This window comes from Rhodamnia argentea, chromosome 11 (assembly GCF_020921035.1).
Source record: "Rhodamnia argentea isolate NSW1041297 chromosome 11, ASM2092103v1, whole genome shotgun sequence".
In the NCBI taxonomy this organism is placed as follows: domain Eukaryota; kingdom Viridiplantae; phylum Streptophyta; class Magnoliopsida; order Myrtales; family Myrtaceae; genus Rhodamnia; species Rhodamnia argentea.
In genome coordinates, this window is record NC_063160.1 from 700,181 (window position 1) to 720,336 (window position 20,156).

Consider the following 20,156-nt stretch of genomic DNA (forward strand, 5'->3'; position numbering starts at 1 on the left):
GCGGAAAACTCGGGCCATTACAAAATCTCAGTTGCAAATATGGTTGCTTGAGAAAAACCCTTTCACGAAGAAAAACCAATAAGATTGCATTTTCCATTGTGTTGCGCACACAAACAAAAGAACCCCGGTGCCAAAGCGCTTCATTCATTTTCCATGATATTGATCCCGCCATTAATTTGTTGTTCGGGAGCCGGCATTTAGCTTAATACGAACAGAAGAACATGCACTTTGACCTTTGCTCAAATAAAAGAACATGCTTTTCTCAACTCGAACAATCTTTTTTTGCACGGTTTTTTTGTGCTTTTCTAGTGAACATTCAATCGAATTATCTAACGGAGAATTGAGCAAATTCAGCAACAAGCTCAAACTCGACTCGAAACACAGGCACGGCGATTCAAATTCAATTTCCTAATAATCAACTCTGGATCATGCGACGTAAAACCGTCTGTACGCCTAAAATATATGGATTGCACAAATAAACTTCGAATTTTCCCTAGAAGGCATTTAGTAAAGCAATCGCGAGACCATTTTAGCAACTCCTTTTCTCCATAAACACCCCGCCCAGTTGTGAGAGCATTCCATATGCGTGAACCTTTGCTTGAGCACAGTTCATATGCCCCGCTTCTGATAAAATTCATCTTCGAAGAATCCTCCCGCCATCTTCCAATGTCTTCAACAGTTTGAACGCCGAGGAAGTTCTTGATGTTATCCGGTTCGGTATCCTTCGAAAGGAGAAGCTTCGGCTTGTGGAAGTTAATTTTCTGCCCAAAAAAGTTCACCGAAAGTGTAAAGGGTCTGTTTTATGGATCTGCAAAAACATCTGTTTCGGCTTTGCAGAAGATGATCAAATTGTCTGCGAAGCAAACCGTGATCGAATCATGCCGGCCCTTCCAAGTTTCAAGGGAATCCAAGTGCCCCACGGGCCGCATTGCAATTTTCCTCAATGAGGTTACTAAGAAAATTTCAAGGCAAAGGATGAAAAGATAAGGGGAAAGGGGATCGCCTTGCCTAATACGGCGATTAAGCGTTTGGAAAATAAAAGAGATGAAGCTCCATATAAAATCTATGGTGAGTGTTCTCCAAATCAGTTTTGATAGCAAACTGTTGAGATGTACATGTTAGCTGTGTTAGAGAGATGTGTAACGGTTAATCTATGCAAGTTAGCCTACAGTTTAAATTTTTTAGTGAAGGTGGGTCCAACTACATATGGGCTCGCACTTAGACTCCCTCTTGGTAATTTTCTTGGATAAAGTTATCGAATTTGTGCTGCACGCTTCCTACAAATTACTCATTGTTGCCCTTCACTTTTCTTTTTTCATTAGCCAACCATAGCAAGTTCAAATTCGAGGTCATCATGGACATGGTGACCTATCAAGTTTGCTCGGGCTCATTTGACTCGGATATATGCAAGTAATTCCCTTCTTAAGCTCGCCTAGTGTAAAGTCGATTAATTTTCTGTGAAAAATTAATTCTCATCAGCATGATTGGATTTGGATATGGAATTTTAGGCTCGACCCGTCTATGGATCGGGTTTGGTCGAAAGTCGAATGACTCCTTGTGTGTTTTGGCATTTTGATTTTTTTCTTATTCACTCTGTAATTTCAATGTTTAACACTTGGTTTGTGTCGATTGCAAAATCTTAAAAAGTATGCACACACGATTGATGGCATAGTAACTATTAAAATGATTCGTATGTGTGGATGAATTTGGTAGTCTTCCTATTAGAATTTACATGTTTAGTTTGCTTTACATAGCGTTCTTTAATTCAATATGTAATTATTTTTTGTAATTTCGATGTTCTCATCTTCTAATTTTAAACGGCGAATACAAAGATATGTAAAATTTGGATCAAATCGAGTTCATTTTGTCCAGATGGGGGTTAAAGTGCAATTAGCCAAAAAATGGGGGAAAATGGTCTGAAAAGGAAAATAACCGACTTTGCCAACTTCTTCCAGTGAACTCCTCCAGCAAGGCATGGTCTTACGTTGCCTTGCTCAAAGCCACCAGCTCTCTCTCTCTCTCTCTCTCTCTCTCTCTCTCTCTCTAGACGGATCATACGCTTTGTGGTATCGATGCAGCATTGTGAATTGAATTCGAGACGCATACGTTGAACTGGCTTGTCGAAGCGGAGGCCAAATGTGGAGCAGAATCGGGAATTCGAAGTTGAGAAGAGAAATCGCGAATCGAGCGATCAGGAGGTGGTCGTCGGCGTCGTCATCCGTCGAGCCGTCGAGTGGAGGGAGGTTCGCTGCAGTGTGGGGGAATGGGGATTACGGGAGATTGGGGCACGGCAATCTGGAGTCGCAGTGGAGGCCAAAGCCTGTTGCCCTTTCAGGGTTTAAGCAACAAAGTCTCAAGTCCATCGCTTGCGGCGGAGCTCACACCCTCTTCTTAACAGGTTTCGCTGTCTCTACTCCATTTTGATTTTTTGACTGTAAGAGCTTTGTGGGTTCACTGTTCCAATTTCCTTGGTCATCGAGTTTTAGTTTGTTGATGCTGTTTCGGTTTTAAAAAATTTTAAGTCTAAGTTGTGTCTTGTTAGCGGCAAGTGCGTATTGAATGAGGAGCAATCCAGTAGATAAGCGTTAGTTCGAACCTTCAAGCTAAGATAGCTGAAACAATGACCCTGCTATGACCGCTGTAATTAATTGTACATCTGTTATAGTAGTGAAAGAGAGTTGGGTGAGAAAAGTATACAACCCGCGAATTTATGAAGATAAGATGGCTATGCTTCGCAAAGTGCATTGACAAGATGGAGATAAATGGCGTCGTCTGTGAGCAAAAGTATCTTATTGGATCAGTGAGCTATTTTTCTGCACTCAATTTCTTGTTTCTCATGGCAAACATAAAAGCTGTTCTTGTTGCAAGAAAAGGATCATGCAGCAATATTTTTGGAAAAGCAATCCCAAGAATCCTCTGTAATTGTTGAAATTGCTTTGTCTAGAAAGAGGGTTATCCATGGTAATTGCAGTCATGGTGATTGTCTTGATTGGAGGTTTCATTTGCTTTTTGTGGTTCTTGTGGTTTTTTAACACTCTTGCTACTTTTACATTACAAAAACCATAAAGATAGTTTTCCATGATAGAAGGTCCTTGTTCTCTGCTCTCTTGTTTCCCATATCATCCGAGACTTTGCAAATATAAAGCACTGTGGTTGTTTGGCACGGTCCAGATCAATTTACTTCAATTCCGGTGGTGTTACTGTGTTTCTTTGGAATGGCACATGGATAACTGATTTTGGAGTCCTGTCAATGCACATTATCTACGTGTTGAACATTTCAAATGGCAGGCAATAGTTTGTCTTATTAGGATCATGTTATTTCATGCACAGATCCTTTGTCTCTTTATTCCTTAAACTCCAAATTTAGGAGACTAAAAGTTAGTCATCTATAAATTCCTTGCAAAGTTTGTGGAAATCGTGTTGTTTCCAGTAGATGCTCATTAATGTCTCTTTAATGTAACAGAATCTGGGCGAGTTTATGCAACTGGTCTGAATGATCATGGACAGCTTGGAATTTCAGATGATAAAATGTATACTACTGTATGATCCTCTTCACCTTGTTCCATAGTGCATATTTTGGTCCAAATATACTATTTCATAATACAAATCCGGCGCCATTTAGCATTTTTAAATTTTAGTTTTTTTACGCTACTTTATTCCTTAGATTCTTTTGGTCGACATTTGAGAGGAAATAGGACACTCTTCTCAAGCATGACTCTTTTGTCCTTGAAAGTTCTGGGTTGCAAGTTTTGTCTTCCTATCTATTGATGCATATCATAACCCCGTGCCTGTGTCTGCCTCGGTGTGTCTTATATGTCTTCATATTATTTGACTAGAAACCTTTTATTCCTGTTGATGGCTTGTCAATCCATAAGATATACTGTTACCTCGTGGCCTATTCTACCTTGCCCCATGCTACCTAGATGATGGGCATATGTTGATTTCAAACAAAAGTGCCGTGTCTTATTATTTACTGGGGCATGAACATGATCTTTATTCAGGCATTCCTTCTTGTAGGGTTCAAATTTAATCTTCACGCGGGGTGATGTTTCCCAGGTTTAGAGGTGGGGATAGGTTGTTGGTGGGTACCCTGGTCATGTTAAATATGATATAAATTTCAAGCTGAGCCTTGATGGATAGTCCATTTTTGTCTCAAATCCATCTTAAGGTGATATATTTCCTTTTGATTTGGCATGGATATACAAAATTCGTGCATAGCAATATATGATTTTGTCACCATGTTAATTTCTTGAGAAGCAGAACTATTATGAAAGTGCATGGCATTTATGTCACTTGATTTTATTTGATAATCATCTTTTCTTTATAAATGTGGGTGCATCATAATTCTTTCTTTGGCAATAAGTGGATGAAACTTAAAGTATGGAGTAATCTTTGCCCAGAAGCGTTGCTATTTAATGTGTGAGATTTTTCAGGCTTTCTCAACTTCAGTTTTAGATTATCTTATGGGAGTTATCCTAAATGCACATAGTTGTGGTGTAAACTGTTAAGGTTCTTGCAGATATCATGAATATGTTAATTCATTAGTACACCTTTTGATCCTCGCAGGAGCCTGTAGAAGTTTGTGGACTGCCCGAAGAAATTGTTGAAATATCTGCTGGCTACCATCACTCTTGTGCCATCACAGGTGAGGAGTTAGTCCTACTTTGATGTATATGAATCTGCATTTCATTTCTTTATACATTCCTTATTATCATCTATGTTTTGGGATGCTCTTGGAGCTCGGGAGGATTTAATTCTTCATCCACGTGATAAAGTAGAAGGCGTCAAGGCCATTTGACTTGCAAGCTGAAGATCCAACTTTTGGTTCCTATCTTGGGGAAGCAGTGATCCATCCTCTGTTTGCAGACTTAGAATTCCAAGATAGATCTTTCTCAGAAACATGATTCTGTTGGATTTTACGGGTCTTTGAACTTTCACTTGGTAATAAAGGATTAGAACCAATCAATCAAGCATTTTTATTATGGATCTGATGAAAGGGAAGTTGATGGTTGAATTCGGTTTTTTAGAAGAAAGTAAGTAATCTTCGGGAGCAGAACTGCAATGGAGTTGTCTTGATATGGCTGGTCTGTGTTACGAGCGCTTTTGTGTACAATGTAGTACATTCTTTGTTCAAGAAAAGAAGAGATAATGGGAAACTATTATTATGGTGCAATCATGTCTCTCTCTGGCACTTGTTACGTCAATATGAGGTGGCTAAAGGGGTATACATAACTCAGTCTCATCAGAATTCCAAGAAGATGCCCATTGGAGGAGGGCAAATGAAATATAGGATTGGGAGGCAAAATTGGTGGTATTGGATGTTTTGGGCTTCTAATCTCCTAGCAGGAGCAATTTTTTGGCCCAAATTTTTGTGAACTGGTTTTACCACTGTTGCAATCTTTTATTGGACAAGCTAAGCTTGTCTTTCAGTCACCATCTGATTTGATGTCTCTCCTATCCAATCTTCCCTACATTGTTCTTTTTCCGGTGATATATGCGCTTTGTTTTTAATGTAGGATGCATTAGGTAAACTTTTCTCTTTTACGTCTGCAATTGGTTGTTGCCTCCTGTGGTGCGTTCTGAAGGCCAAGACAAGTCATTATTTATGACATTGATTGGTACTATGTGGTTGTGTTCTACATCCTTGTGCAGCGTTTCAAGAGTTGGATTTTTGGCTAATGGCTTCAAATTCGAAGGGATGATTATTCTTGGTTGTATCTCGCCATATGAAGTCGAATTAGGAGGAAGATGTTTTTCCATGGGGAGTGCATTGCTGGGTCGATGTTTACTAGATTGGATTACATGTCTCTGTCATTATGGTGGGCATGATTTCTTCGGATCTGTTGGCTCGTTCTAAATACTTGCTTGCTACATGGAACTCTTCTGTTCATCAGGAAGATTGTCTTTCTTTGTTTTTTGTATCAAGGAGGAGCTTAAATGATAAATGGCTCCCTTTTAGCAATGTATAGTATATCGTCATATATTTGGTTAAGCTTTGTGTCATTTTTAAGTGATGGACTTTTGAAGATGCTATTTGGAGGTTTTTGCATTTTTCTCTATCCTCTAAAATGGATCTATCTTGCTTTGTAGAATGTTTATCTGTCATGTCCTTAGAAATATTTTCAGTGAAAATCACATTAAGTTTTAAATACTATTGAAACCCTTTCTCTGTGAGTTAGCTAATACTTTCTATGGTCTTCTGCAGTGGATGGAGAACTCTACATGTGGGGGAATAACTCAAGCGGACAGCTTGGCCTCGGAAAAAGTAAGTTCCTGAATTAGAAAAAAGCTATTAAATAACTAATTCATATATTACTATGATTGTGCGGGATTAATTATTCAACCAATGGATACTCGGTCTATTTTCTAAATTTCCATCTTGTAGTTCACAATGTAGAGAGGTCATAGATTGTGCACAATTTATTGGTTTGTTATGAGGAGTAAGTGTAATGATAGTAATATCTATTGTTTGTTCTTAAGCTTCTTTGGCCATCTGTCCTGCTTGAAGCTTTGATAAGGATGACATATTTATCAGACAAACAAGTTTCACAGTTTCAGGTTTTTTTGGCCTTATGTCCTTGTCTATAACTTGACGTTTACTTGTTGGTTGTAATTGGTGCAGAATTTTGCCTGGCACAGTTGATGTGAAAACTTTTACTCTTTTAATGCAACTGCTTATTGAAGCCACTTTTACCTGTAGTTTATCTTCTATTGACCTGTTGTGCAGCGGCTTCATGCACTCATTCTACATTCATAATCATACAATAGTATTTTTATCGGCGACAGAAGGAAGTAATCTGAGTAGTGAGGGGTTGTATGTCGTGTTCCTGGGTATTATTAAAATTAGGAAATTAGTTGTACAAAGATGTTACTCTTAGCTCCATTTTAATAGTTTTGGAGGATAACATCTGTGTTACTCAATTGTGAAAATTTCTTTTTCAGCAGGCACCTCTTAACTAAACAAGCTTGTTTCCATTGATCATCTTGTTATGGTCAGATCATTAAGTCGCAACTTGATACTTGTTGTGTTTGTCAAGTGACTATTAGATTAACACTTGCTCAAGCATCCTTTCTTTGAAACATATGCAGAATCTGCAAAAGTTGTCCCAGTACCAACTAAAGTGGAGTGCTTGACTGGAATGTTTGTAAAAAGGGCAGCTTTGGGCTCGGAGCATTCAATTGCTATCACAGGTAGGAATTTACCCTTGCTGAGAGTGTATTCTCTCTCTCTCTCTCTCTCTCTCTCCCTACCCCATGTTAATGTCAGATGAAGGTGATGCTTTAAGCTGGGGAGATGGAGGATCTGGCAGACTTGGTCATGGACATGAATCAAGCATTTTCGGGTTTCTAGGAAGCAGCAGGTTGGTGTCTATGGTCTTAGAGAAGCTTCCAGTCTTGGGCTTTTCATACTCTTCATCTACTCTGACCCAAAAAAAAAACTTTTCAGATAGTGGGTGATCATTATTAGCAGTGCTTTGTGTTTTTTTTTTTTTTCCTCCAAGATAATTTTGGTTTGGCTATGTAAAGGAGGGTTACTCCCCCTATCGTTTATGACCAGTGTTGATACCCATAACATCTTAATGTAGACATTGGGACAAGTCCAATATATGCAAAATGCAATCTTGGGTTAATTTGCACCTTAGTTCTGTTACAAATGTGACTATCTTCATGTGCCTTTGAGAGATCCTATTACAGTTTAGTTGGGCGTAAAAGCATTGCTGACAATGGGAAGGGTACATACCTGTCTAATGATTTGTAATCTATTTAATCCATTAAGGTCCTTCAGAAGTTTTTTCATGGCTACTTGTGCCTCCTGCTGCCTTTTTTAAACCGCATTTATAAAGTGATACTGCATAATGTAGTTATTATCTTGTACCTGCCGCCCTAAGTGATACGTTTTATCAACTAATATGCTAGTTCGTATCTTTTTTTTTCTCAGCAGCCCTTCTAGATCAAAACATAAGGTTTTGCCGTCCATTGATCTGTTTTGTATCTTCTTGGCACCATCATAGCTTCTTATTTATGCCCCCGATATCTCTGCTTTAATTGTTTAAACCACCTGAAATTGGTTTCCCTATGTATTTCCCCCTGGGCCATTGTGCATGATCCTAAGAAGGTAAGCACGTATTGTTATTGTCATAAGAAGTCAAATGACTTCTGATGGTTTCTCCATTGCAAAACCCTGCATGACTGTTCAAACATGCTATTCCTTTTCTCATTATCTTTAACCTTATTTCTCGATGCAGTGAATACACACCAAGGCTCATCAAGAAGCTTGAGGGGCTGAAGGTAGTGTTCACCTGCAAGTGCTGCTTTCCCAGTTCATGTTATCATTTATAGGTTTATACACATTGTGGTTCTTGGCTTCATTTTTCTCATGTTTTAGGTTAAAAATATTGCTGCTGGGCTGCTGCATTCAGCTTGCATAGATGGTATTCCCCAGTCTTCAGGCTTTTCTTTTGTTTTATATGTGTGTGTGCATATCCAATCTGTGACATTTTGTTCTGTACTTTGAATATTAACTCAAGTAAATTCACAAGTTGTGCAGAGAATGGATCTGTGTTCTTATTTGGTGAGAAAGCTTTACAAAAACTGGTAACTGCTGCATTTCTCTCTTCATTTGGCATAACAACCAGAGTATGGTTGAATTAGCAATTGCATGACTGTGATTTTATGTATCAGGGATTTGGAGGGGATAAAAATGCAACAACTCCTTCCATGATTGATGAGCTACCGTACTCTGAAGAAGTTGCTTGTGGTGGCTATCACACATGCGTTATAACATGTAAACAGTATCTTTAATCATGTTTGATTTTTGCTATTATTTATCATTTTCTTTAGAAGTTAAACGGCATCATCAACATAAGTCTTCTTAGTGGATCACTCTTAAAAGAATTCTAACATGAAACGGTCAACCAAATTTCAACAAGTTCAATCAGAATCAAGGTTCAACCCCGAAAAAAATCAGAATAAGGTTCCAGGACATGAAGGGTAGTTAATAGAGATTGGATATAGGTATAAATCAGCTAAAGTTAGCAATGAAGATAGATTACTGATGAACACAAGTAGGAAAGGGAACAAGACATTTCCCTTCTAAAATTTCGGAACTACAAAGTAACATGAGAAATCAATCCGGCTATCTATGGTTTAATCAATTATCTGTTACTGACAACTGCTGATTCTCACCATTCTGCTAAAATGGCATACCCTCACGCAGATATCCATGGTCAACTTGTTCTACAGTAAAGTGATCGTGATTGGTGGGAAACAAATTGGACTGTACATTAGCAATTAACGGAAAAAAGTTGCAGAAGATGTTTCAAAATTTCTATAATTACTCAAAGGAAGACAAATTATTTGAATTCTGCCAGCTGTGTTGATCTTCTATATGGTTCCCCTTTCTGGATTTGTACCCTTTTGATCAGTAACAAGCTGCTGAGGGTTATTATACTTTTACTCATAGTCTCAACAACCGGTATTTTGGAGGCTACTCTTTGGTCTTAATTAGATAGAGACTGCTCTTTTCATCCAATGTTTTGTCTTGTTTGAACTTAGTGCTGTATTTGCATGCTTATGTTGTAGGTGGTGGGGAGCTTTATACATGGGGCTCGAATGAAAATGGCTGTCTGGGAAATGGGTACAAGCGACTTCCTGTTTGTTTTTAATTACCCTCTAAATAATGGACTTATTAAGATCAATATGCAGCATGAAACCTCCTCTCTTTTCCAGTGCTACTCTCAGTGTTCTTATTGGGATGATTTTGAACTTGTTATGGTCAGGTCAACAGATGTCTTCCATTTACCTGAGAGAGTCGAGGGTCCTTTTGTCAAATCTCCTGTTAGCAAGGTGGGCCATCACCTTATTCAGTAGACATTGAAAAAGTGTTCTATTGAAAGTCTCAGAGCAAGATGTGATAACCTTGCCACTTTTGTGCGTACAGGTATCCTGTGGTTGGAAGCATACAGCTGCTATCTCTGGTAAGAGATCATTCAACTCATGAAGTTAAACCTGGATGCAATCTGAACTTCCTAGTTATAATTTCTGTGCCAAAACCTTTTTAATTGTGAAGTTGAGAGCATTTAGACAAACCAATTGCTGCTTTGACTCAGTTGTTTTAGGAACTCATATGGAACTGATGCTTCTAGCATTGTGGCTTGTATTTATGCAGATGGCAAAGTTTTCACCTGGGGTTGGGGAGGTTCTCATGGGACTTTTTCAGAAGATGGACATTCTTCTGGTGGACAGCTGGTATGTAAGAAGATCTCCCGTGGTTTGCATTGCTGATCACATTAAAATGATTGGGAAGAATGGGAACGAATGCATAACTTCGCCTTTGTTCAATTCGTAAGTTATGTGTTTATGCATTGGAGTGACATCAATTGCACTATAGTCATTGCAAAATTCCGGAACAAGTTTTCAAAGGAAATTCTAAAAAAGAACGAGAATATATTCATCATGGCCTCTTGATGCAACTAAGGGATTCCAAGAGATGGCCCCATATAACTCAGAGTCACATGGGTTCCCTTGCAATTGAAAAATTATGTGGTATGCTGAGAAATGGCGATCATCTCAAGGATACTCAGTGTTCTCCAATCGAAGAACAAGTGGCAAACTGTTTACATATATCAGCACATAATGTCAAAAATCATACCATTTCCTTCTTTTCCCATTGTTTGGGAGAAACTATAAGTCGCTGCCTCAGAGCTATAATTCGATGATGAATTTTTAACTAAAATAGATCCTACCCATATTTCATGGTAGTAATTATCATTTTATAAACTACTTATCCTTGCTTCATAAGTCCAGATATAAATTCTTTTCCCATGTTTGTAGTTTTTCTGGAGTCATGCTCCCTGTGAGGAGCGTTCTACTGGCAATTCTTTTATAAGCACCTTGTGATGAAGTTTGAAGTTTGTTCATTGGAGATAGATTTATCCTAAGGGTTTATATGCTTCCTGGGGTGCCTGTGAATATCAGATCTAAGGTCGTCCATTGTTTCCTATGCCTGGCAGAATTGAGATATTGTTTGCATTATTGTTTTAACAAATGATGTATTTTATTTTTAGTCGTCTCTTGTCCATCTTATATGTTATGGACTTAAGTGGAGAAGCATAAATAACAGCTTAAACTCCTGTTCTGGTTTTTGTTGTAGCATAATCTAATAAGCCAGAGTGCGCAGTAGTCTCTGAACCACGATGCTCCATTCCCCATGAGATGAGAATATCTTTCTTAACTGCTTTGTTTAGTTGGTTTGGCCCTAATGAGCACCATATTGGTGGTTTTCAAGCAGGTCATTTGCAATTGACCAAAAATAGAAAATCTTCTACTTTCTTTCTTTCATGTTTTATTGTTGGGTACTCAAAAATTTCCTAATGGTCGTTTTATTTGAAGACTTTTACTCTTTTAAATGCTTTTGCACTGTGCATGATGTGTGCTTTGTGGCTTAGGGCCATGGGGATGATGTGGACTACATAAAACCGGCAATGGTCTACTTTGCCGAGCCTGTGAAAGCAGTACTTGTATCATGCGGGTTCAACCACACTGGGGCAATATTTGAGTTCGCCGAAGCTTAGGGCTTACGTGAGATCAAGTTTTGCCAACTCTTTGATCTCGATAATAATGTCTATAGCATTATTTGACCACACAAGGAATAATAACACGCTTTTACTTCTCCGGCAATATACACAATGAGCAAGTAATTGAGGAGGTGGTTGTAGACAGGCTGACACAGGGACACATGCAGAAAAGATCCTTTGGAGGAACATACAGCTGTACAAATGCAGAAACAATCTTTGTAATGATTGACCTGTACCGGTATATTATATTCTTTGATAAGTATACCTGCGAGTGATATAAGGCACAAAACTTGTACAGTAAATTTTGTATATGAACAAGCCTCCTCTTTTTTTGTGGCCTATCTTGCCTTTTAGTATGTTATTTATAGCATTCCATCTCTATTAAAGGTGCATTCGGTTTTCTGCTCTCCAGAAGCTCATTTGAGTTGGGGCTAAACTGTGGTTGCTCTTATTCAGGGTCAGCTCCAGAGAGTGAAACTCATTGCCTTGGTCTGTTGACATTGTCTCATGTGAAGATACCTGGAGCATTACTTCTCCATCAAACCTTTGCCGCTGTCGTTATCATTAAGTTAGATTAACCGTGTCTTCACAAGTTAAATTCAAATTGATGTTGTGATGCTCCCCTACAACTAGAGAAAAGATTTGGTTTTTGATAACTTTCTTGAGTCCTCTTGCCTTGTCACCGTCGATTTAAACATTATCCCTATTTAAACATTTCCCAAGTTGTATAATGCTATGCGTACATCGATAAGGTCTGCTCGAGCTCTGAGGTGCTTTGTAGATTGAATGGAGAAACCTTTGGTTAATTATCCTAGGCAAATCCCCCAGCAACCTTTTATTTGCACTGTCTTCGAGGAAACGGTGGCATCCGCTGCCCATGAAAGGGGGAGGATCCATAGCTTCGTCGAAAAGGGAAAAGTTCTATATTCCATGCTGTTTTTCCAACGTACTGGACCTTAGATATTCTCGGTTGGGGAAACTACTACTTTCAGTCCAAAGAGGGGAAACTAAACCAAAAACAAAATTCATAATGACCAAAAAAAAAAACTTATTGCAATTGTGATAATTCAATTTTAAACCTTGTTTTTTCCATTCAGTCCTAAATTTTTTATATTTGTGCTAATTTAGTCTATCCGGCCGGTCTTGTTGTTGACAACAGCACCGATGTGGACAATTTTAATATTTTGTCGAATTTTTTTATTATTTTTCTTTCTTATCTTGTTTTCCTTTTTTTTTGTTCTCCTTCTTCCTCTAGTAGGTCGTCGATCCAGCAGTGTCCGGCTAGAGGAAGAAGGGGAAGGAAAAAAAGAAAAGAAAAAAAGGAAAGTAGAAGAAAGATAAATAAAAATTGAAAAAAATATATTAAAATATCATTAAAAAAATTTCAACATCGGTGTCGACCGGTCAAAGTTGACGGAGAGACTTAATTGGCACAAATATAAAAGGCGTGTAACTAAATTGGCACAATCATAATATGTTTAGGAATTTTTTGGTAACTTTCCCATCTAAAGAGTCATTCAATCATGGATTCGCCTTCTCAATCTGTTTCTCGATCAAAACCCACAGTTTGCTTATGACTGGTTGATCATATTTCGCTACAAGTTTCAATCTTGATAAAGGTGTTTCATTTACCACCGGCACCAAGTCATTTATAATACAGCTTTCTTCACAATGATAAATGTTTGTCAAAGCATATATCCTGTTTGTATTTACTGTCGGCATGCAATCTACTCTAAGAGGACAAAACAGAAAATTGTAACCTTTCAAATCTGAGGAGTTGAAGATTAGCCCATAAAATTTGATTTTTGTTGCAGTCACTAGTTTTTCAGTTTGCGTAAGCGTTTAGTCAAGAAAAATTGAACATTCTCTTTCAGGTAATGTTTAATTAACGTGTAGACGGAAAACTACCAAGATGAATGAAAATTAAAGTTCTGGAGGGTTAATCTGTAACTTTTCAAGGTTTGGGAGCTATTTTGCAACATGCCATAAGTTTGGGAGGGTACTTTGTGACTTATCAAAGTTCAAAGTTCATTATTGCCGCCAAATTCCAGAGGGCTTCGGGCCATTATTCCTGAGTTCACTTAATATACCTAATGATCTCATTTGTTAACATGACAAAATAGGACTAGATATATTTTGTAGATGAGGGCAGCAAAGTGAGCAATGTATATTCTTTAAAAGCCCATCCACATGTATTCAAGAACATTTGCCCTGGATTCAAGTTCACAACAATGATCAAGCATAAAGTACTCTTTGAAGTTGGACCAAAAAAAAAAAAAAAAAGTACTCTCTGAAGTACCAATGAAGCGTGTGGGCTTAGATTGCAATAGATTTTGTCTCTCTCCTCGTGGTCTTGAGTTTAAGCCTTGTTTGAGAGCACTTAAGAGTAAAATCCCGAACATAATACTAGACCGATGAGATCGTGGCCTAATTGAGAGGCGTGAAAGCCAATCCAAAAACCATCTTATACCTGAAGTGATTTGTCCGTTGGAGTCTCAATCTGAGCGTGGAGTAGTCAACAGGTCCCAAACTCTTGATGAGTTATTGGCAATGTAGATGGGTTTTGTCCAGGAGACCTTCATATATGGAAAATCACTTGGCCCTACTAGGGGCAAAGGGGTGCCTCCTCGTAATGATTCTTCAGAAACTCTCCATGTGCATCTATCTTATCCATTTCACTGTACAGTTATCGAAATAATTCATTATCTTTTCAATCATCTCCACCCCCTCTCATTCTGAGTTCAGAGACCTAGTTCACGATCAAGTTTCAAGAGTCCAAATTGGAAGTCAAAAGAAAAAGAATTGAGAGTCGAGCTGAAACAAATATGTACGGAACACTCATCTGCATTCTGCAATCCCTCCTATACATCTCTCTTTCTCTCTCTGGCTTACAAAATTCCTCTTCATGAGGATAGACGACACTACAAAGTTATAAAGAGTTGACACTTGTATGGGAAGACCGGTTGCCCAGATTTACACGAGGAAAATAACGGGGCAAAGGTCAAAATACCTGCATCTATGTGGTTAACAAGGGAGAAATGACAGGAACAGAAAGGTGGGAGTCAAGCCAGATGCATTGCCACCTGCTGAAGAAGTATTTTCCTCTGAGATGCATTGATAATGCCCTTACATTCAGCATCAGCCAGAACATCCGTCACAATTGCAGCTGCTGGACCCCTGGGCTCCTCTGAGGCCCTTTTCAACATGAACACCTACAAAAAGGCAACTTCTAGCATTTTAAAAACAGGAAGGACGGCATACCGAAAGTACAAGGAATAACCCTTAAAGCCCTTTGTTGCTCCGACACATAGTTCTTAATAAAGTTATAACAGCTCTTTTGTTTCCCATGTATGAACCAAGAAGCTAGAAAATGCGGGATTCACTTTGTCCCATGCTTAAAGCACTAGTTAGTTATTATGGTTAAATCACAGCCAACTAGATTTAATGGATAAGTTACATAACTAGCATAGGATATACGGTTAGACAAAACAAACTATACCTGCCCGTGATGTGTTATTTCCAAGCAACCAGGTTGCTGGATAAATGGCTCTCCATCTATTTGAACGGGGAAAGGACTGGAAGTATGTATTCTTATGACATTCCCCTGGGCCAGTCTCCTTGCCTGCGATAGGCCAACCTGTACCAAGAACATTCATGGCATGAAAATCGTAGAAAATTGTGCCGGCCATCTTTTTGTGTCTATAAACAGCAATTTTCCATCAAATTAATTTCGTTCTTCTCCTTAAGGTCCGGTCATAAAAGGTGCACATTCGAAATTCAAAGTCATTTAGAGGATAAGAGTACTCTAAAGTGAGAGAAAAAAATCTCGGACAGGTGCCACACCTGAAGTTTGCCAAGGTGCCACGCTCCACTGATGCACACAACCTCAAGCATTTTATCATGCATGTTCTGAAGACTAAAATCGTCATCATGCTCATATTCATTTTGCCAAAGATCTACTCCGCCCATGTAGCTGCCGATATTTAGCACAATTAATCCCTCAGAATCCTGGAAAGCAGGGAATGATTGGTAAATGACTAACAAAAGCAAAGGCAATAGACGAGCAAGTCCAACTGAATCATTACAGTATACCTTAGGTATCTGAATATCTTTACCGTCAACTTCAAGCCAAACCTGCCATGGCAAATCAGCACAGGTTCTGTCCATGATATCTTTAGCACCTTCTTTTGCATAACGCAATTTGTTGACAAACTGTTCACATAAGGTACGGTGTCAATATGCCAAGCAGTATGAATTTCAAAGAGTAGAAAAGAGAGAAGAAAAGGGTACGGCGGGATAGAGCTCAACACAAGTAGTAAATGCACAAGCCAAGTTTAGCAAAGATGATTGAAAGCACCAAGATCAATCAAATGCATAGAACTTTGATGAGCTAGCTAGATTAAATCAAAGCACATCGAGACAACTCCAAATATTCAAGCAAATTACAATCTTGGTTTGTTCATATACAATAAATACATTCTGAACTTTGACCACCATCAAGTTGATAAGACAACAAAGAAAAATAAGTATATCCATACCCGATTATAAAACTTCTCTGGATTTTCTTCTCGCATCACGTGAAACTCATATGCAACCTTTGCATCACATCCAATGCCTAAATTATGAGAAATCAGTGTTCAGTAAGAAGATCAGATTAACTGTAATCAACAGCAAAATCTGGTAGGTTTGGTCAAGCACCTAAGTAATTCAACATAAACTTGGAATGGGCCTTATGAGAATTGCCATCAGGTTTTTCTTGACTAATGTTCACTTGCCACCGATCCAACATCGTAATTGCTGCACTATTAATGTCATGTAAAAGCGTGTTCAAGCCACCTTGACCACCGCTAAGCGAGAAACCTCTTCCCCACCCCATAACTCTTGACAGATCATTTCCTGTGCCAAGAGGAAGAATGGCCACTGGAGAAGGGGATTCGAAATTCCGTCTCTCAATTGCATCAATTATCCACGCAACTGTTCCATCTCCTCCACAGACCAAAACCCTAAAATTCGGCAAATTACTACATAACTCCAAACCAACCTCAGGCCCCTGGGAAGCACTCAGCTCAAAAACCTGCAAAGAAAAATCAATCAACTTGTTATAAGCAAAAAGCCATTTCATTGCAGGATAGGGTACTGAGAAACCTAGATTTCTTCCATAATACTACAGGAGAGGAGCCATTTTCTACTGGGTAAGATCAATTCTCCCCCGTTAAATGACAGATAATTTTCACCTGCTAAAACATAAATGCAAGTCAAAAGCAATCCTCAGGCAGAACACGAACAACACTCACAAAACAAGCAGAGGATTAAAAAACACTAAGGCAAAACTTACCATTTAGCATTCTATTTCATACATTAATACTCCATTTTCTAATTGTCTTGCTCATAGAAATATCACGAATCATCTTAGGAAGCAACACCAACGAATAAGAAAAAATCAACACCAAGGAAAATGGCTCTGGGGAAGGATAGCACTCCAACCTGATCTTTTGATTTTTCCAGACAAATATGGTAATGAGTACTGCCGACTAGAGAAAAAAAATATATATCTAACTTGTGTGGCTGTGCGTGTGGTGGGTTTTGGTGAAACAAGAGAGGGAGGTAATGAAATATAACTTCTTATTAGGGGTGATCGGTTTCGAAATGGGTTGCAGAGTGTGAACCGTCAAAGTCGATTTCCGGCGTTTGGAAATGGGAACCAATTCACTTAGGATCTAGCGGAATCTAGGGTCGATTTGGGAAGCAGGCCTAACTTGCTCACCCCTACTTCCGATTACCTGGACTGATTGAGGGAAGCTACGCAATTGAGGTTTTGCAAAGAAAAAAAAAACGGTCAAACTTCCGTTCAAGAGCATTTCTTTTGTTCACTGACGACATAAAACCTAGATGTCAAAGAATCCATAGTGCTATCAATTCTCATAATATACCTGACTAGCTATGGCTCACCTGCACAGGATTCAAAAGCATGTTTAATCTCCTACGAAGATAAGGCCCATATTGTGCTCCACTCTTTACATTAATGAAGACTAATAGAGGTCGTGCATCCATTGGCAGATCAACAAGGGAAAACTTCTTCAGTTGTCCATAGTTGGTTTCACCTTTTTTCTGCGACAACCTGCTATATGTCCCCCGCATACCAAGTAGCCGGCCATCCCTTTTAATGAAAGGATCGACATTCTTCTCCCCACTCAACTTCTTCAAGCCAACAAACCCATTGAACATATACTCCAAGGCTGAATTACTTTCAGCAGCATTAAGCAATTTACCATTAAGAGAACGAGCGCTCCCATTTTTACCTCTGTGGCGCCTTCTTCTTACATGTGTTCCACCCCCAGAAACATCCTCATCGACCTCTTTCACACACAATGGGGAGAGGATAATCCTTCTAAGAGGACCGAGATCACAGACATCCCCAGATTCATTCGACATTTTGGCATGACATTTGACATGTATAAGCCGTTGACACCATAAGCAATGCCATATAGGAGAAGTATCCAGGAAAGGAACTCCACACGGTTCATCACAGTAAAAACAGAAGGCAGAGGTTTCAAGAGCTTCGTCCATGTTAACCCATCTTTCTGACCAGTGATGCTGCACATGGCTGAAACCAGCTTGAGCTACACACTTGCAGCCCTTCGTAGCAAGCTGAGAACAACCAGAATGAGCAGCAACACCACAGACACAGCACCTGTGGAGAGGACTACAAGATGCCACTTTTGTGCCCAATGTATGAGGTACTAGTGAATCCAAACAGACACAGCATGTGGATGACTGTTCATCATAGGAAAAGTCTTCTACCCACATATGAAATGACAGAGGAACTTTTAGCTTCTTCCAGACTTTTTTCTTTGCCTTGGCAGCAGCTCGCACCCAGTGCAACGACGTAGTCTTCTGCCATTTGAGGAATGCATACACAAAAGCTACAATCCCAAATGCAAAAGTGACCGTCCACCCTAAAATAAATGGGCCATAACTACTGGAGCTGGAAAGCAACCTCGCAAGTGATATAGCCAATTCGATCATTGTAAAACTAATCAAACATTCTCAACAGCAGCCCTCCTCTTGAAAATGGAATCTTTGGACGTTCAATCCCCGGAAGGGTTAGGTGGACAAAAACTGCAAAACAAAAGAGAGACATGACACCCCTGGATAACGAAGCGCAAGACTACGATGCGTTGTGAAGCACAACTTCGCATTCCCATGATTACATACTATTACTACATACATACAAACATACATGAGATTAATTAATTACTCCATATGCATCAAGAAATGAGGAGCTAACTTTCAGTTGTTCAACTTATAATCACGAAGCAATGTGGCTAACTCTGTTGATTAATTGAACTCAACAAGAGAGATATCCACCGGCGGCCGGAAAATCAATAGACAGACCGACACAGATACATGACCAATAACCCCAGAGACTGTCTTCATTAATCTCAAGGGAAGAATGCCTTGGCATTTCCGACGTCTAAACAACACCAAAAGGTGTGGGGAAGCACATCCTCAAGCGCACAACTCGAGAGCCTATCGATTCAAGCTACGTCATCCGACGGAAAACCGCGACTCGAATCACGCTCATCAACCCTACGCACATTCCGTCCAAAATCGGCACGGCTAACCAGCAAAAGGAGAGGAAAAACGTGCGGAAAGGTCGAAACTACACGGGGAACAACCCCAAATGTCCAGATCGGCGAGAAGAACGAGTCAACAATGGAGCCGAACGACGAACCGAAACTGACCTGAACGGCGACGGTACGAATCTGAGCAAGCGGATGGAAAGAGAGGAGGATCGAAGAGCGAGGGAGGGGGTCCAAGAATTGTTGCTTTTCTGGATGAGCTTTGGATTGGGGACGAAGAAATCCAAGAGCGCTTTCCCTCGCTCCGCGGTGATCTCCGCTCTCTCTCTTTCTTCAACGTGAAGACTCATAGAGAGTTTGAAAGGAGGAGAGAGAGGGGGAGGGGCTTGTGGGGCCCACGAAGAGAAACACGGAATGCCCGACCAAGCCGTGTTGGGGCTCCGATGTCTTCGGGTTTCACGCGCTCGCGAAATTACCGTACTGCCCACGGCGTGCGGCGTCGGCAGGCGATCTTGGCCGCCCCTTTTTGGGGATTTTCCGCGTGGAGATTCTGACCGGGGGGTGGATCTTTTTCATTCTTCCACTTGTCGTTCTCTCTCCTTTTCCCTTGGGGAAATCAGAAGTAAATAGCAACAATCAAGGCATCTCTGTCCGGGTAAATCGAAACATCAACGTTAAAAAGAAGATTAATGATCATTACTTTGCCCGAACAAGATCCCAATTTTCCTCCGTGAAAACAAATTTACCCGAAAGTGTCTCCTAAAAAGGCAATTTAGCTACGGTTAGATTTGCCATCAAGACTCTACTTAAGCGGTGTCGTACGTCGCCCGATGACGAATGCCATGTCGACCAGCGTGGTGAAAATTCCCATTCAGAACCACATAGCCCTATATTTTCAAGAAAATGGCATCATCCAGAGAGGGAAGAATTTACAAACATTAGGTTTGAGAGTTCTTAAGAGTCAAAAGTCAAATTGCACTGGCCACATCATCTTTTC

General features: G+C 39.6%; 2 protein-coding genes across 3 annotated transcripts; one reads left to right on the forward strand and one right to left on the reverse strand.

The window, feature by feature from the left end:
* The first annotated feature begins 1,950 nt into the window (after nucleotides 1-1,950).
* On the forward strand, nucleotides 1,951-11,908 carry LOC115755894 (ultraviolet-B receptor UVR8). 2 transcript variants are annotated; one of them, XM_048272144.1, is made up of 15 exons: nucleotides 1,951-2,398; nucleotides 3,464-3,540; nucleotides 4,567-4,645; nucleotides 6,206-6,265; nucleotides 7,090-7,191; nucleotides 7,268-7,361; nucleotides 8,247-8,289; nucleotides 8,387-8,432; nucleotides 8,549-8,595; nucleotides 8,683-8,785; nucleotides 9,583-9,645; nucleotides 9,683-9,846; nucleotides 9,941-9,977; nucleotides 10,169-10,248; nucleotides 11,448-11,908. In XM_048272144.1, the coding sequence occupies exons 1-15, from the start codon at nucleotides 2,137-2,139 to the stop codon at nucleotides 11,571-11,573; spliced, it is 1,383 nt and encodes a 460-aa protein (XP_048128101.1). In that variant the 5' UTR covers nucleotides 1,951-2,136; the 3' UTR covers nucleotides 11,574-11,908. The 2 variants fall into 2 exon arrangements, with proteins under 2 accessions (XP_048128101.1, XP_030551341.1); XM_030695481.2 differs by having other exon boundaries at nucleotides 1,953-2,398; nucleotides 9,583-9,637; nucleotides 9,780-9,846.
* Nucleotides 11,909-14,356: 2,448 nt separating this feature from the next.
* LOC115755893 (diacylglycerol kinase 2) lies at nucleotides 14,357-19,485 on the reverse strand. Its single transcript, XM_030695479.2, has 8 exons — nucleotides 19,322-19,485; nucleotides 17,526-18,695; nucleotides 16,275-16,650; nucleotides 16,115-16,191; nucleotides 15,669-15,788; nucleotides 15,420-15,584; nucleotides 15,076-15,213; nucleotides 14,357-14,788 (listed from the first exon to the last, which is right to left on the reverse strand). Exons 2-8 carry the CDS (start codon nucleotides 18,600-18,602, stop codon nucleotides 14,639-14,641), a joined length of 2,103 nt encoding a protein of 700 aa, XP_030551339.1. The 5' UTR covers nucleotides 18,603-18,695; nucleotides 19,322-19,485; the 3' UTR covers nucleotides 14,357-14,638.
* Nucleotides 19,486-20,156: the final 671 nt, after the last annotated feature.